This window comes from Pteronotus mesoamericanus, unplaced genomic scaffold (assembly GCF_021234165.1).
Source record: "Pteronotus mesoamericanus isolate MK-2021 breed Mesoamerican mustached bat unplaced genomic scaffold, CSHL_Meso_final contig_94, whole genome shotgun sequence".
Classification (NCBI taxonomy): Eukaryota; Metazoa; Chordata; class Mammalia; order Chiroptera; family Mormoopidae; genus Pteronotus; species Pteronotus mesoamericanus.
In genome coordinates this window covers 47,872,782-47,888,436 of record NW_026555285.1, presented here as the reverse complement: position 1 = coordinate 47,888,436, position 15,655 = coordinate 47,872,782, and the positions used below count along the sequence as shown (strand labels likewise).

At 46.3% G+C, this 15,655-nt stretch overlaps 1 protein-coding gene across 1 annotated transcript; it reads left to right on the top strand.

Annotated features, from left to right (window-relative positions):
- The first annotated feature begins 7,129 nt into the window (after positions 1-7,129).
- On the top strand, positions 7,130-15,277 carry NUDT15 (nudix hydrolase 15). Its single transcript, XM_054586657.1, has 3 exons — positions 7,130-7,296; positions 10,784-10,980; positions 14,058-15,277. The coding sequence occupies exons 1-3, from the start codon at positions 7,139-7,141 to the stop codon at positions 14,213-14,215; spliced, it is 513 nt and encodes a 170-aa protein (XP_054442632.1). The 5' UTR covers positions 7,130-7,138; the 3' UTR covers positions 14,216-15,277.
- The last annotated feature ends 378 nt before the right edge of the window (positions 15,278-15,655 follow it).

Here is a 15,655-nt window from a genome sequence, read left to right as displayed (position 1 = left end):
CGCGGCGAGGCGGCGCCCGCGACGCAGCTGCTCGGGACGCGCGGCGGGCGGGGCCGGCGGTTAACCCGGCTGGTGCGGATCGCCCTGCAAGGGGCAAGTGCAGAAACTGCTTGGCTCAGGGGAAGCAGGACTAGGCGAACTTTGATCTCTGGAACTGGGCAACGCAGCCTCGATATCCTGCGGCCAGAGGGCACCTGAACGTTTCCTAGTGAAAGGTAATGGAAGGACAACCAGCACCTCCACCTGTGTGATCTTAGCTGAGTCTCAGTTGCTTCATCTGTAAGATGAGGTGCATTCAAAGAACAAGTACTGAATCCCGGCGAGGTGGCTCAGGTGATTGGCGCATCTTCCCAAGAGCTGAGGTTGTGGGTGTGATCCCTGGTCAGGCCACGTACAAGAATCAACCAATGAATGCATAGAGAAGTGGAACAATAAATCCATGTTTTCCTCTCTGTTTTTTCTCTGAGGCAGCAAAAGTAACTAATACACAAGGACAGGGAAGGAATTTGAATGCAAGCCTCTGTTCAAAGCCCCTGTTCCTTCTACAAAGCTTTTGTTCCTCCCTAGGATGAAAGAGGAATTTTGGCAAGTCAGGTACTCTATTCATTCAGGCAACATGCATTTAACAAATATTTACTGAGTGATTGGGCTAGCAAATGTCAGGTGCTCTACTATTTAGGTTCACTGATTTGGACAAGAAAATATCCTCTGTTATCAGAGCTTACAGAATCATGGATAGAGGCAAAGAAACAAATAATAAATGAACAAAGAATTTATTTTTAAGTGTGGTAAGAGATAAAAAGAAAACCAACATAATCATATAGAATAAACTTGTAGGATGGAAGAAAAAAAGGGATTAGGGCAAGGGTTAAAGTTTATGTAGAATTGGCAGGGGAGCAAGGAAGTCCTTTCTAATGAAATTGTGCTAGATCAGTTCCCCAGGAAGTAGAGTCTGAGTTAGGGGTGCAAAAGGTTTATCAGAGAGTAATACTTCCTTAGAAAAAGTGAGAGAGAAATATCGGGCAGGGGTACCATCAAGCGGATAACCTCACCAGAGGCCACGATTGCTAGCCCAATAAGGAGCTCTGGGGCAAGACTGCCTGACAGATGAATTCTGTGTGGGGTGAAAATGACCTGCACCACTGACTCAAACAATTTATTGGCTGGGGGACACCATGAGAAGAATGTGACCTCAGTCCAAACACTTAGGGGAAGGACTTGAAGGCACTTACAGCTGGTCAATGTTGGCTAACCACACTCTTCCCAACTGGGCAGTGAGTGACTCCTTTCTTTCTCTCTTTCATATATATATATATATATATATATATATATATATATACATACACCAACATATATAAAATATACATAAAACTAAATATATCATTCAATATTTGTCTTTCCATGTCTGGCTTCTTTCACTTAGCAAAATGTCCTCAAGTTTCATCCATTATATGATGTCAAAATTCCATTCCTTTTTAAGGCTGAATAATATTGTATGCATATGCCATATTTTGCTTATTCATCCATCCATACCTGCGGAAAAACTGCTAAGATTCTGATGACTTAGTTTGGGAAATAATCGATCATTTTTATATTACATTCTTTTGGTCAAGAATGTTACTAAGGCTAACCCAGTTTCAAAGGAAAGATTAAATTCCATTTCTCAACGGAAGGAGGAGCAAATTTGGCCAATATGACCTGTAATCTACCACAGGCTGATACCTGTGTGATATATTCATTTTGGAGGGACAAAATTAGCCTTTTTATTAAAGAAATGCAAGGAGACCAATATACTATTCAGTTTCTAACATTCAAAACAGGGTTATGGCATAAGGCAATATGCTTGCAGGTCAGACCTTTATGTCTTTCTTAAGAATATGAAGGACTAGGGCTAGACTGTAAGTTACAGATTTTAAAGAATGGAAGGGGGCAACCTTTTCCTTCCTGTCCCTTAGGGAGAGCTGCGCGTGAAATGTCAGTTTTTCTTCCCTGTGACCCTCAGCCTGGAGGAGGAAGGTTCCTAAGCTGAGTGTGGGCAATGCTGAAAGCAGAGGTGGCTCCTTTGGGCCGTCCCAGCCTCATCACCCTTCCCTCTGAGAGGGGGTTGCTTTGAAGGTCCCCTGAACCAGTACACACGTGGTGACAAGGTATGGTCCGATGGGGGGTGGGCGTTCTCTGCCACCCTTGGTTCTTACATGTGGGCTCCCAACGCCTCACCTGCCTGGTCCCTGGGCACCAATGAATTCAAGGAAACTGTCTTCCCAAAGTGTGACGAAGAGCTCAACTGCTGCAGGGCGCGGGGGCTCCCGGATCTGAGGGCCGCTGTCCAGGGCCAGCTGAGGTGGAGCGAGGGCTCTGATCCTGCAGAGCCCATCCCAGGGTTGTCACGGAAGGGGGCAAACAAAATGAGTCAGCACAAAGAATTTCTCTGTTTGCCAGGAGAGGGGAAAGGGCTCTTCTCTTTAGGGGAGAAGCCCCGAGTGCCCCCACCCCCACGTCCAAAGGCTTTCATTGAGAACCATGTGCACAGGGGCATACGACAAAGTTCATCAATCAATGTCAAAAGTCTGTTCACAGAAAATAGAGATCATAGATAGCAACTGAAGGAACACAGGAGATCTGCCTCAGGTCAGGGTCTATGAATAACGTAAACCTCCTTCCCGGTATGAGCCAGTCATCGCTTTTGAGGGAAGAACAAAGCAGGCTTAGGGGAACTTATTTCTAGGCCTGATTATTCCCCGGGAACCACCTGATCCAGTTGAGGGCTGTGCCTGCCTTTGGTTCTGTTTCAAGCCTGAGCCAAGCAGGCGGGGCAGAGCCACCAAGAGATAAGGAGACTTCTTTCAGATGGAACGAGGACTCCGGCCGTGTCCGAGCCGAGCCGAGGGGTGCGGGCCTTTCTGCCCTCTCTCCGTGTCCCCCCAAGTCCTTGTCCTGCTGCGCATACCGGCCAATATCTGTCTTAGGTCGTCTCTCCTCGTGAGAGAACTTCCCCATCATCAACAACCGACCGTCACAGGGCCAAGCACGGGGATGGGAGGGAGGCAGGGCCGGCGCCCCGGCCAGGGGCACAGGTTTCATCTCCTCAGCGGCCTGTTTTCCCAAGGCCTCCTTGGTTATTTCCAGCCTTGGGGCCCTCTCGCCTGTCAGCAGGCTACAGTCCCTGAAACCAGGTGGATGGTTTCCAACACTCAACCTCACACATCTGAAGATCTTAGGCGAAAAATAGGGAGGGGGAAGCTGACTAGCAGGCGAGCCAGCTGAACCACGACAGACTGAATGTGATTTAATGGTTCTAAAGTACGAGACTAGACTGTCTGAATCGGGCTGAATGTTGAATGAATTCTTCACAGACCCATCTCCCAACTAGTGACAGAGTTTTGTGAGAAAAATCAGACTTCTTAAAAGTAAAGAGTAAAAGAAAAAAGAGAAAAAATATTTATTTATTTATTTGCACATCTTAATTGCCCTTTAAGCTAAATTTTTTACCCTGCTATAATACGTACCATACCATACTAAATAAAACCACAGGTAGGTTCCTGAGTTTCACACAGCTTCAAATATCAAACTCAGGAACAGGATGGAAAGAAAGAAAGAGAAACTAGGTGAGTTCAAGCCAAAGGCTTGAGTGTGGAATAAGAACTAAGCACACCCAATTGGCACAGGGCTGCCAAGAGCAGCGTGGGGTGAAGGAAGGAATCCAGCTATCGTGGCTCTTTTCCAAACCTGGCTCCTGAGGAGGTGAGGAAGGAAAGAGAAATTAGACGGCATCTACATTAACTGTATCATTCCATCTTACAACCTACGACTATTAGGATTCTTTTAAGGAGGGTGAAGGGCAGGCATGCTTCCTAACTCATTTCTAGGCCTGGTCTTAGCTTTAGTGTAAACGGTGAAGTAGTAGCAGACAACCTTAGGGAAAAAGCTGACACAATAATAATAAATATATAGAAGGGAGATGGAAAATAAACAATAAATCACCACTAAAATAAGGCTGTCTTGGAGCCAGACGAAGTAGGCAGTTTTGAGGGAGCTGGTGCCCTGCAGGCTGAGTGGGCAACCGTCCTGGGTACATGGGGCGGGGGGGATGGTGCTGTTGGTAAGGACCTGGGCCTGGGTAGGGAGGGGCCCCCATGCCTGCTACCCTACCCTTCAGCTCGGAATCTGGATAAACTAGGAAGGAGAAGCGACAGTAAGGGACTCTGTCTGCTTCAAATGCTGCAATAACTAGCGGTCTATCCTGTTCCACTAGCCGGGAACCCTGCAAGGGGAAAATCTGAATTGTGGACTCTCCAATTAGAGTTTGTAACAGCTGACTGGGCCAATTCATACTTTTCCCGCAGGATGCATAAACGTCATCTTGGTGCCTGTTTCCTTTCATATACACTCGTATTTCATGTGGATCATGGATCATGTTACGTTTTTACATGCAGCATAAAAACTTGGGGGAAATTTGTTTTCTAGCGTGCTGAAGTACACTGAAACTATTTTATTATGCTCATTATAAGAGAAGCTTTCATTTAAGTCTTCATTTTTCGGGCACTTGTCTTAATCACTATTCTGACTACAGTGGACACGGAGATCAAAGGCAGGCTCCCCAACCTCCGTGTTGCTCTTTGTTCTTTGTTCCTTTAATGTAAGAGCAGACCCGGGCCTCCTCCAACTCTCTGAGGCACAGTTAAGGCTTGGCCATAACACATAACCAGACTCTATTGAAGGCTTCGGGGAGTAAAATGAAATTACAGTGCAAAGAAGAAAAACTTTAAACTGGCTACTGAACGTGAATTCTGAATGTCATAGGCGGACCTTCCTTACCCACCCATTCCAGCCCCTGACATCCTACTGTTTCGGGAGGAGCCTCCTCTCCTTAACAGGAATGTCCGGGACCACGAACACCACAAGCTCCTCCAGAGCTCAGGCTCCCCAGACCCTCCAAGGCCACATGAGAGGAGGAGCTTGCTTCCCCCTAAGTCCAGCCTCCCAAGAAACGTCAGAGTCCACAAAGATACAACTCCACCCACAAGGAGGACAACTTTTGACAGCTTAGCTTTGCACTCTCTTGAACCACTCCACTGCTGAAGTGCATCTTGACGTTTTCTTTCTGCAAGTGCACATTGACCTTTTTAAATTTTGCTTCATTTTAAAGCCAGGTTTATTGAGGTTTACCATACACAGAGTAAAACTCACCCATTTTAGCGCACAGTTCTTTGAATTTTGAAATAGGTCACTACGTCACCATTATTGCAATCGAGAGGCAGAGCAGTTCCTTCACCCCGAAAATCCCTCAAGTCCTTTCATAGTGAAACTTCAGCCCCAGAAAATACTGCCCTGTTTTCTGTGTCTAAGTTTTTCCTATTCCATAATGTCAAATAAATGGAATCATACAGCAGTCTTTTATACCTTGTTTCTTTCACTTAGCAGAATGAAACAGATTAATCCATGAATAAAAAGTTATTTCTTCCTTTCCAGCTTTACTATCTTTATTGATTTTTCTTGATTTTATTGGTTGCACAAACTAGACCCTCCAGAAATACGACTAAAAGTTCTGAGAGCAGGTATCCTTGCTCCTCTCAAATCTTAGTCTTCCTCCACTGTATTAGTTTGCTAGAGCTGCCATAACAAAGCACTGCAACATTTTTTTCCTTCAATGTTGGAGTCTAAAGTCTAAGATCAAAGTGTCTTAGATCAAAGGACTGGTTTTTTCTGAGGCCTCCCTCCTTGGCTTGCAGTTGGCTGTCCCCCCGCCCCCCGGCCGTGCCCCCCCCCCCCCCCCCGCCCCCTCCCCCATGTCTTCACATGGTTCCTCTCAGTGTCTGTCCTAACCTCCTCCTCTTCAAGGAAACCAGTCGCACAGGATTCAGGATTCCGATCCACCCTAACAACCTCATTTTAATTTAATTACCTCTTTGTAGATCCTATCTATGAAAACAGTCACATTATACTTCAACATATGAATTTGGGGCAGGGTGTGATTCAGCCCATAACAATAATATAATGTCAACTGTAGACCTTCAAAGATGCCCTATATCAGGTTGTTGAAATCCCCTTTTATTGCTAGTTTGCTTCAAGTTTGTTTTGTTTTTTTTAATCATAGATTGAGTACTGAAATTTGTAAATTTCTTCCTGCATCTATTAGGATGATTATATGTGCTTTCTTTTTCCATCTGTTAATATGGTAAGTTACACTGGTCCAATTTTCAAATTTTAAACCAAACTTGTATTTCTGGGAATAAAGACAAATGCTATAACAGACCTTAATTAACCTTCATTTACTATAAAATGCAGAATAGACATATCTTTTTTTAATATGTAAACAAGTATCACAAATAACAGTTCAAAGATTTAAAAGTAGTTGGAAAGAGAACTAGAGGGTAAGATTGCTCTTTTTGCCATTCTTTTTTGTGCCATTCGTTTGACCTTTGTAAATTTTGTGCACATTATTTTGGTAGAAATAAAACAATTTATGTTAATCTTTTAAAAAACTAAATCCTCCCCATCCAGCGGAAGAATTTTAGTTTAAGTTCAGTTCTGATTCTGCTGGGATTTTGTGTTGGTTCAAGGTGTGCCAACTGGAACAGTGTCTGTTTTTTACCCCAGAATAGGTTACAAACTCCCAGAACAATTTATTGTTTAGCCCTATTTTCCCCCACGATTTGTGAATAGTGTTGTTGGTATTAGGGTGTTTCTACAGTGTCCTTATCATGGTACCACACTGATTTGCGCTCGCAGAATGAGTTCGATGGAGATCAAAGAAAAAATAGGATGTGTAAAGGCTCAGGTTCTTATACACAGGTGGCTGGTGAATGCATCGTTTGGAGGAATCTGCGAGTAAAGAAACGTTCAAAGCGCAACAGTGAGTGAGTGACGTTAGAAAAAACGAAGCCCTTGGCACCCAGTCCTTTCGGGAGCAATGACCACGCTCTGCAAGCTGAAACCCCTAGATGCAACTGACACTCGAAGCACCGAAGGCCAGCCGCAGAGGCCCGCCCAGCCGTGCCGGCTCGGGGCAGGATTGGTGGTGGCTCTGGGGGCGGGGCTAACGCCACTCACCGCAGCGCCGGCTCAGAACGGGATTGGTGGCGGCCCTGGGGGCGGGGCTAATGTCTCAGAGCGGCAGCTCCCCGACTCCCGGAGCGCGATGACCGCCAACGCAGAGCCGCGCGCGCGGCGACCCGGAGTTGGGGTGGGAGTAGTGGTGACTAGCTGCAGGCATCCTCGTTGCGTCCTCCTGGGAAAGAGGAAAGGGTCGTTCGGAGCTGGCAGTTTCCAACTTCCTGGGGGTCATTTGGAGTTCGGGTAAGCAGCCTCCCCAGGCCGAGCAGGGAAAAGCGGAACGCGCCCGGCAGAACGAGCACGTGCGCGCGTCCGTGCGTGCGGGCGCGACGCCGCGTCCTTTCTCGCGCCCTCTGTGGCTTTTTTCGGGGGCCCCGGGCGACACGGGGCGATCAGCGGGACCACGGTGAAAAGCTGTCCCGTTGCCTACTCTGTCCTTGTATTTCTGCGTCTGCTTTGCCGCGGCAGAGTTGATTTGTGAGACTTGTTTTTCTTAAAGTGCTTAAACAGAAAAGACGCAAAGGGGGTGTTTGTAAACCTCGGGCAGCCCAGCGTGGTCAATTGGATCGGTTTCCTGGTGATTTAAACCTACACAGGTGTACTTATAATTCCTGTTCGTTTAGGTCCGGTTGCTGGCTAATGAAACTCCTTGGGCCTCAGTTTCCCTATCTTTGAAATGGGGAAGGAGAACGACGTATTCTCGGAAGTCCCTCTGTGCTTCGGCATTCTGTGATTGGATGATACATGATCAGACTGACGAAGAAAGTTGGACAGTTCAGAGGCAGTTCTGCCTGGGATTGTGCCAAAAGGTGCCTTCCGAAGTGAAAATAAGGTTCAAGTTAATAGCAGACAAACGGCCTCTCAAACATTTAGACCCAGTGTTTGTTTTCCCTTTAGTATAAAAAGTTCCAAACATATATAAAGACAGAGAAAATAGTGAGTCCTTCTGTACCTGTCACTCAGCTTGTTCTTGTCTCATCTTTACTGCTATCCCCAACAGACACAACCCTTGTTTTCTGGACCATTGCAAAGGAAATCGCAGACATCCTATTATACCACCCCGAAATAGTTAAGTGTGTGTCTGTAAGAAACTTAAAAACACAACCACACTGCTATTTTCACACCTAGCAAAGTAATTCTTTAATGTCATATCTAGTCTGTGCCGTTTTCCCCAACTGTCTTGAAAATGTCTTTTTGCTGTTTTGTACCAATGGAGAGCAGGAAGGGCGCATATTGTATGTGATTAATACAGTTTTTAAATCTCTAACCCTCCCTCCCCCTTTCCCCAGGCTATGTCCCCAGGCTGTGCCCACCTAGTTCTTAGAAGGTGGTAGTTAGAAGTAAGGGTTGATCCTAGTGCCTTTTAATCAGACTTTGTTCTTCATAAACTATGGAATTCTTGCAATCTTTTAGCACATGGAATTTTTGAAACAGTCTTCAGAATTTTATTTTTTAATTTTTAAAAATCAATATATTTTTACATAGATTTTAGAGAGAGAGAGGAAGGGGGGTGAGAGGGAGAGAAACACTGACTTATTGTATCACTTATTGATGCATTCATTGGTTGCTTCTTGTGTGTGCTCTCCTGACTGGGGATTGAACCCACAGCCTTGGCGTATTGGGAGGGTGCTCTAACCAACTGAGCTCCCCAAAAGCGTAAGGTAAGGTTATCATTTTCAGGGATTTAAGACAAGTCAGCAGTTAATAAATATCTAGGTTAAGAAGCAAATTGCACACACAGGCACACTATGTTAGTTGGTCAGTTGTCAGTGGGCATGAGCCAAATTTACAAACTAAGCACCACTCTACCTAGTGTGTAATTGCTAGAGCAGTGGCTAGAGATAGCTATCTTAACAATAACACAAGATAATGTTGGAGTCTTGAGTAAATATCTACTGATAAGAGCCAACGTTGAACTTTAGTGAGCTTTTTACTAAGTGCTAGATATTAAGCTCTTCACCTGTAAGCTTTTACTTATCTGTATATAACTGGCCTACTGGGTGGACTAAATTTGATGGGAAACAAACAGGAAATGCTTTATTTTCTCCTTCCATCATCTTCAAGCATAATTTGCCTTTCCCATTTCTGCTGCTCCATGATGTTTCCTGCAAATTCTGTTGTTTTCCTGTCTCTTGATTATAAAAATAAGTCACATTTTGGCGTTTATGACCCACTTCTGAGCATTTACCTCTCCCCTGAGGTGGGGAGAGGGGGGTGGGCCATTGTCTCGCTCTTTCTCCACCTCCTCCTCCTCTCCCGGGTCTGGGCTGCTGCCTTCTACAGTGTGTTGGAGAAGGAGGGGCGGGGACAAACCGTTTCCAGGACTGTGCTGCTGTCATCGATCCACGGGTGCCTTCTGGGAGCAGGGTTGGCATGTGTGCTCGCCTTCTCCGGGTATGTTTGTTGGCTGCCTGGAAGCCGTCCAGGGATTCCCGCGCTGCCCGGCGGCCTGCACAGGTGGCTGACCCATCCCGGCGCTGGCTCCCCTCCTCCCGCCCTCGCTTCAGTGTGCCCCCCCACCCCCGCACTTTCTTTCTGCCAGGGCCCCCCCCCAGTCTGCCTGGCCCAAAAGAAACTCCCAGTGGGAATAATGCTTTTGCTGCTGCCCTTTTTCCTTGCTCAACCATGTGGGCAGCCCCGGCCAGTCTCCTTCCCTCCAAAGTCCCAAGTGGGGATAAGCACCAGCCTCGACGTTCACAACCCTGTGGGGGGGGCGCCTGTATCCGAGAGATACACGCCCTTACGAAACATGCGTTATAACCAAACTGATGGCATAAACGTTATAGCTTAACATTAGTCACATCCAAGTGCGCAGCCAGACAGGACCTTGAACCTATGCACCAATATATGTAACATTTAAGAAAAGAGTTTGTATCTCTTAGATCAGCCTCAGGGACAAGCATCCCTGCACACCAAGGGACACATTCCAGACTTAGCCTCCCACCGCCTCCACTCTGACGCATTGGCGTGGGCCTAGAGTTTGCGTGCCTCGTCACCCGTGTCCTCAGCAGGGCAGTGGCACAGGCGGCCTCTCCTTCCTGGGAGTCACAGCCCGCCTCCAGGGCTGCCTCTCCCGGGCGCCCCTCGCCCGGTTCGGGGCACAGCTGGCCCCGCATCAGGAGAAAGGGGAACGTGCCTGCCCGGCGGAGCACTCTCAGCTTGCCTCCTTGCCTCCCCAAGATCTCCTGACCTTCTGTGCGGACTGGGTGGGGGCGCTCTGGCCTTCCTTAGCGCACCTGCCAGTTCTCGTGGCACCCGTTTGCCCTGCTGTCCGCTTGGGGATGAGGAGGAATTGGTCTCAGTTTGAAGTCTGAGACCACAGGAAAAGACATAGTCCCCCTCTTGATATACTTACAACAACTCCATGAGACACTAACATTATTCTCTTTTTACTGATCCATGGTAGAGAGGAATGCACTTCCAACTCAAACCCAGGTCTGGCCGACTTCAAAGCCTGGGCTCTTACTAACACACCGAGCGGCCTCCTGGTTGCAAACGGCCTCCCGGCCTCGGAACTGGCACTGAACCGGCTAAAGGATCCCACTTTATCTTCACATAACTCGATGCGGGACACACAGAATGTTCAAGGCAGGGTTTGAATTACGGTTTTGAAGTATGAACCAATTACAGTTCTTTTTGCCGTCCACTAGAAATTTCTAGCCAAGAACTCTGGCAAAGAAATAAATTAAATAAATGGAATGGAATCCAATAGTGTGTTTCTGTTTTCCAGGGAAAGCTGGGAAGAATGCGCTCAGAGGGAAACCTGGGAAGAAGCAGCTCTTCGCCTGAAAAACATTCACTTTGCCTCGGTTGTGAATTCTTTCGTCGAGAAAGAGAATTACCATTACGTCACTATATTAATGAAAGGAGAGGTGGACATGACTTATGACTCAGAACCAAAGAATGTAGAGCCTGAAAAAAATGAAAGTAAGAGAATTATCTATAATGGTGCATTTTTTTAAAGGAGAGTCTGTCACCTGAAGGAGGGTTACGTCTCCCTGTAGGGAGGAGAATTAGATTCTCTTCATACAGACATGTAAATATCTCTTTTCTCATCAGTAATAATAGTAACTATCTCACATGGGTGATTGTTAGTGGCAAATGAGTTACTACGTTTAAGAACCTAGTGAACACAGTAAGCAGTAAATGTTAGCCTTATTGTTAGTGTTCTTTTTTTTTCTGTACACTATGATTTTAAACAAAACATTTACTGTGCCTTCTTCCTGAGTTTTCTCACCTGTGCAAGAGAGGCAAGAACTGCCTTTTATAGAGAAGGGCTAGCCTGACAAAACCATTGTCTGCTACCCTCTGTGTGGAATCTAGTGGTCTGAAAGCTTTAATGGCAATAACTGATATTTATTATTTACTCCACATTAACCAGTGTTCTAAGCAAGGGCTTTGCATGTATCATCTCTCCTCAAATTTTGTAAATAGAAAAGGAACTAAAAAGAAAAATAGCAGATTTACCGAATAGGTTTTTCGCCATATGAAACTTGACTTCAAGTGACTTCATGTGCTGGACCTACCCTGTAAATATTTAATTTTGTTTCTAATATGGAAGATTCTTTGCATCAAACAAGCACTGTGTGCCAGACGCTGTTCTAGGCAGATACTAGAGAAGCAGTGGCCTGCGGAGTGAAGTCCCCGCCCTCCTGGACTTGACCTTTTAACAGGGCGAAAGGCAACAAATCAGCAGATGCTGTATGATAATAGTGATAAGGACACAGTGATAAGGACGAAGAAAACGCTGTGTAGGAGGTGGTGCCCGCGTGCTGGCTCAGCATGGTCAGGCGGGGCCTCGGAAGGGGCAGGTAGGCAGAGGCCTGCAGGAAGTGCTATTTATAGGATGAATGAATCATGTCTTAACTGTTTCCGAGATGGGTGCAATCGAAAGAACAGAAGGGCGTGTTCTAACCAAAGGCCTCTTGAGTCAAACAAATGTTTTAGATAAAATAACCACTTGGAATCCCCTAACATGAACTCACAAAGAGTGAGCTGAGCTGTTTTACTCATAACACTTCGGACACCGAATGTGTGGGTTCTTCCCTCGTATCAACCAATTCTCCAACTCTGCAAAAACCCACCGGCTGGCCCATAATGCAGTTCACTTCGGACGCTGTCTCTGCAGTTACCGTCAGACACCAAACGCTGAGAGCTCAGCCACACGGGCCGCCCCCACTTCAAACCCTGGGCAGGAGCCCTGGCCTCCTGTAACTCTGACCCCGTAACTCTACATCGGGGGCCCCCACAGCCCCTTTGCCAGGTTCAACAATGTGCTGAAATGGCCCACAGAACTCAGAAAACTACTTCACTTACATGACCCGTATATTATAAAGGATGTGACTCCGGAACCGCCAAATGGAGGAGACGCATGGAGCAAGGGGTGGGGAAGGCGTAAGGAGCTTTTGTGCCCTCCCTGGACAGGCGGACCCCCCTCCCAGCATCTGGATGTGCTCGCCATCTTGGGAGCTCTCCAAGCTGAGTGTTGTAGGGTTTTCATGAAGGTTCCATCACGTAAGAACTTAGGATTGATCACATGGTTGTCCGTTGGAGGTTAACTCACTCTCAACTTCCCCTTCCTTCCCCAAAGGCGAGATTGGGGGTAGGGCTGAAAGTGCCCACTCTGTACGCCTGCCTTGGTCTTCCTGGTGACCAGCCCACATCCTGAAGCTGTCTCGGGGCTCCGGCCACCAGTCCCCCGCTTGGCATTGACTCAGGGACGGCTGAAAGGGGTGTTTTACGGGTAACAAGGATGCTTCTCTCATCCCTGTCACTCGGGACATCACCGCGGGTTCAGGGATGCAGCGTCTGTCGCATCTTCATCGGGTCCTGGATCCGGGTGTCCTGCTTCAGCTTACCGGTCAGCGCCTCCGTCCTCCGGCCGCCTGCCCCAACCACCTGACTAACCCTGGGGTCTTCCAGACACTTCTTTGCTAGGAGATGGGGTCAACTTTACAGACACCTTCCCCGAGACTCAGTTAATGCAGCATCTTGCAGTGCTTTGTTGGGCAATCTCCCCCTCCCGGCGCGTGCGTGCGTGCGTGCGTGCGTGCGTGTGTGTGTGTGTTCCCAGCTGCTGATCAGAGCGTGTGTGTGTGTGTGTGTGTGTGTGTGTTCCCAGCTGCTGATCAGCCCTTCCCGAACTTACTCCAATTTCATGGATTCTCTGTCCCCCGCCTTCCCAGAGGTGAAATGGCATACCTGTGTTTGAATAGGCAGAGGAGTTAATGGAAGAAACAGTACTCACACATAGGTATATTCATGGAGTCATAAAGAAACTTAGAACATGGGATGTACATCATGCCACAATATTTATATATTCACCTGTGAGGAGCATCTGTGCTTTCATGTTATTTACATTTAAATCATCAAAGAAAATACCACTCCCTAAACTCAAGCAGGGTGATGTTATAAGCCCCAAGGTTACTAGCACCAAATCCGAGTTGATTCCTCTAGGATTTCGTGTATTTTACAATAGACACTGTCGTATCTTTCTTCTTCAATAGATTTTTCCAAAATTGAGCCCCCTTGTATTTGTCTATGTTGTATCATGGCACAGAGTATTTTTTCTTGTCTTCTGTTACTGTTTTCAGAGATGGCAGGGAGCTCAGAAATGTTGCGATGTATGTTGTAGGTGAGGAAACTGGTAGACTTACATGCGGTGGAACCTCTAGTGTATCAAGTGCTGTGCATTTTGTTTATCCACGTGTTTAACTAAAAATTGAATCATACTAAATCTAGGTTTACCATAAAGTGGGCCTTGTAAACCTGACCCCATGTTCAAATAATGGCATGTTTTAAATGATCTCCATTCTCTTCTTAAGATCTTCATGCTAAAGGTGAAGTGGTTCGGATAGCCATCTAGAATGCATAGCATCGCTATGGCATTCCATCAGTAGCGAATTGTTTTTAAATATAACTCATTTTTTAAGTTTAATTTGTCAAAATAAATAACCTTTGTTTCCCTTTAACTAAATACATCGATGTGGTGTCTTTTCTTCTAGGTTGGGAGTGGGTTCCTTGGGAAGAATTTCCTCCCCTGGACCAGCTTTTCTGGGCGCTGCGGTGTCTGAAGGAACAAGGCTACGATCCGTTTAAGGAAGAGCTGGATCATCTGCGAGGCTACAAAGGAAACCATCTGTGGATGAACAAGATTACCTGATTTAAAAAAAAAAAAAAAAGACAAAATTAGGCCCAGAGAATGAAAATATGTTTCAAAACAACTCCATTTTACCTCAGAAGTTCCGTATCATTGCCAGTTTAAGTTTCTTAAAGCACCTACCACCCTTCCAGCCAGTATTTAATGAAAAATTTCCTGGAGTATGTTATGAATGGTATTCCAGACACAGAAAATGTGATAAATGGTGGTACTGTGATTAATCTTTCCATATTTCTCTGGTATTTACTGTGTAGTTTGTCTTCACCAGCTTTTGTGGCGTGCAGAATTTACCTGTTTCAGATAGAGATCCTAATTCAAATGCCAACACTGTATGCCTGTAGCAGAATATATTGTTGGTTCTCCTCTTGTTTTATGTAAGACAGGATTTTGGAGGATATCGCTGTATTGGATAGTCCTCGCCATTAGCGTGAACAGGACAGGTTATGAGGGTGTATTTCCTGGGCTTCTCAATGGGAACCTAAACCAAGGGACGTGAGAAAAACGTTGTAGGATCTGTCTTCTGTCGTCAGCAGGTAACCTCATTCTGGATTTTTCACTTAACCTCTGTGAGATCCAGCACCCTCACATGTGAAGTAAGGAGATTACAGAGCAGTGGTTCTCCCAGTGTGGTCTGGGGATGTCCTTCAGAGCTTCGGAGGATATGCAAGATCAAAGCTGTCTTGTTTTAAATCCTCGCCCAAGGATATGTTTGTGGATTTTGAGAGGAAGGGGGGAGGAGAGAGAGACATGGATATGAGAAATACTGACCGGTTGCCTCCCATACGCGGCCAGCCAGGGATGAACCCGCAGCCCAGGTGTGTGCCGGACAGGGAGTCCGACCCGCTTCAACGTCTGAGCCGCCCGGCCAGGGCTCCGAGCTGCCGACACTGAGATGTGGCTGCCTCTTCATTCTCCTCCTCTTACCAGTGCAGGGGTGTTTTCCCGGCGCTACGTGACACGTGGTGTTTTAACAGAGTGAATGTGAATGCAGACGTGAGAATCCAGCCCTCTCCTATCAAACCAGACATTAATTTGTAAAAATGTAAGAGCGCGACACTCTTCTGTTTTGTGACATCATTTTTCGTTACATTTATGTTGTCATGAGTTTTATTTGTAAATGAATAAATAAAAAGTTCTTAGTATTTCTGTTTTAGTTCCTAACATGGTATCACTAGATAAGGGGCTACAAAAACCAAACCTCTTTGGGGTACTCGGTGGTTTTTAAGAATCTAAAGAGATTGAAATAAGAACTGCTGGATCAGACCCCAAGTTACTTCCTTCCTTTACGAGCCCCCTCCGGAAAGGCCCGTGCCTCTCCTACCCTGCCTGCTCACACTGGAGCTTTTCCTTTAAAAAGACGCAGGTGCTACTGTAACCACATGCTGCGCAAGAATCTTTTTCCAGTACGTGGGTATCACTTTGTATGTGTGTACATTGTATAAT

What these genes read in the sequence shown, in the direction of transcription:
- NUDT15 (XM_054586657.1), top strand. Translation starts at nt 7,139, where the DNA reads ATGACCGCCAACGCAGAGCCGCGCGCGCGGCGACCCGGAGTTGGGGTG. An exon ending in GGGGGTCATTTGGAGTTCGG is followed by an intron (nt 7,297 to 10,783) that starts GTAAGCAGCCTC and finishes TCTGTTTTCCAG; the next exon opens with GGAAAGCTGGGAAGAATGCG. An exon ending in AGAGCCTGAAAAAAATGAAA is followed by an intron (nt 10,981 to 14,057) that starts GTAAGAGAATTA and finishes CTTTTCTTCTAG; the next exon opens with GTTGGGAGTGGGTTCCTTGG.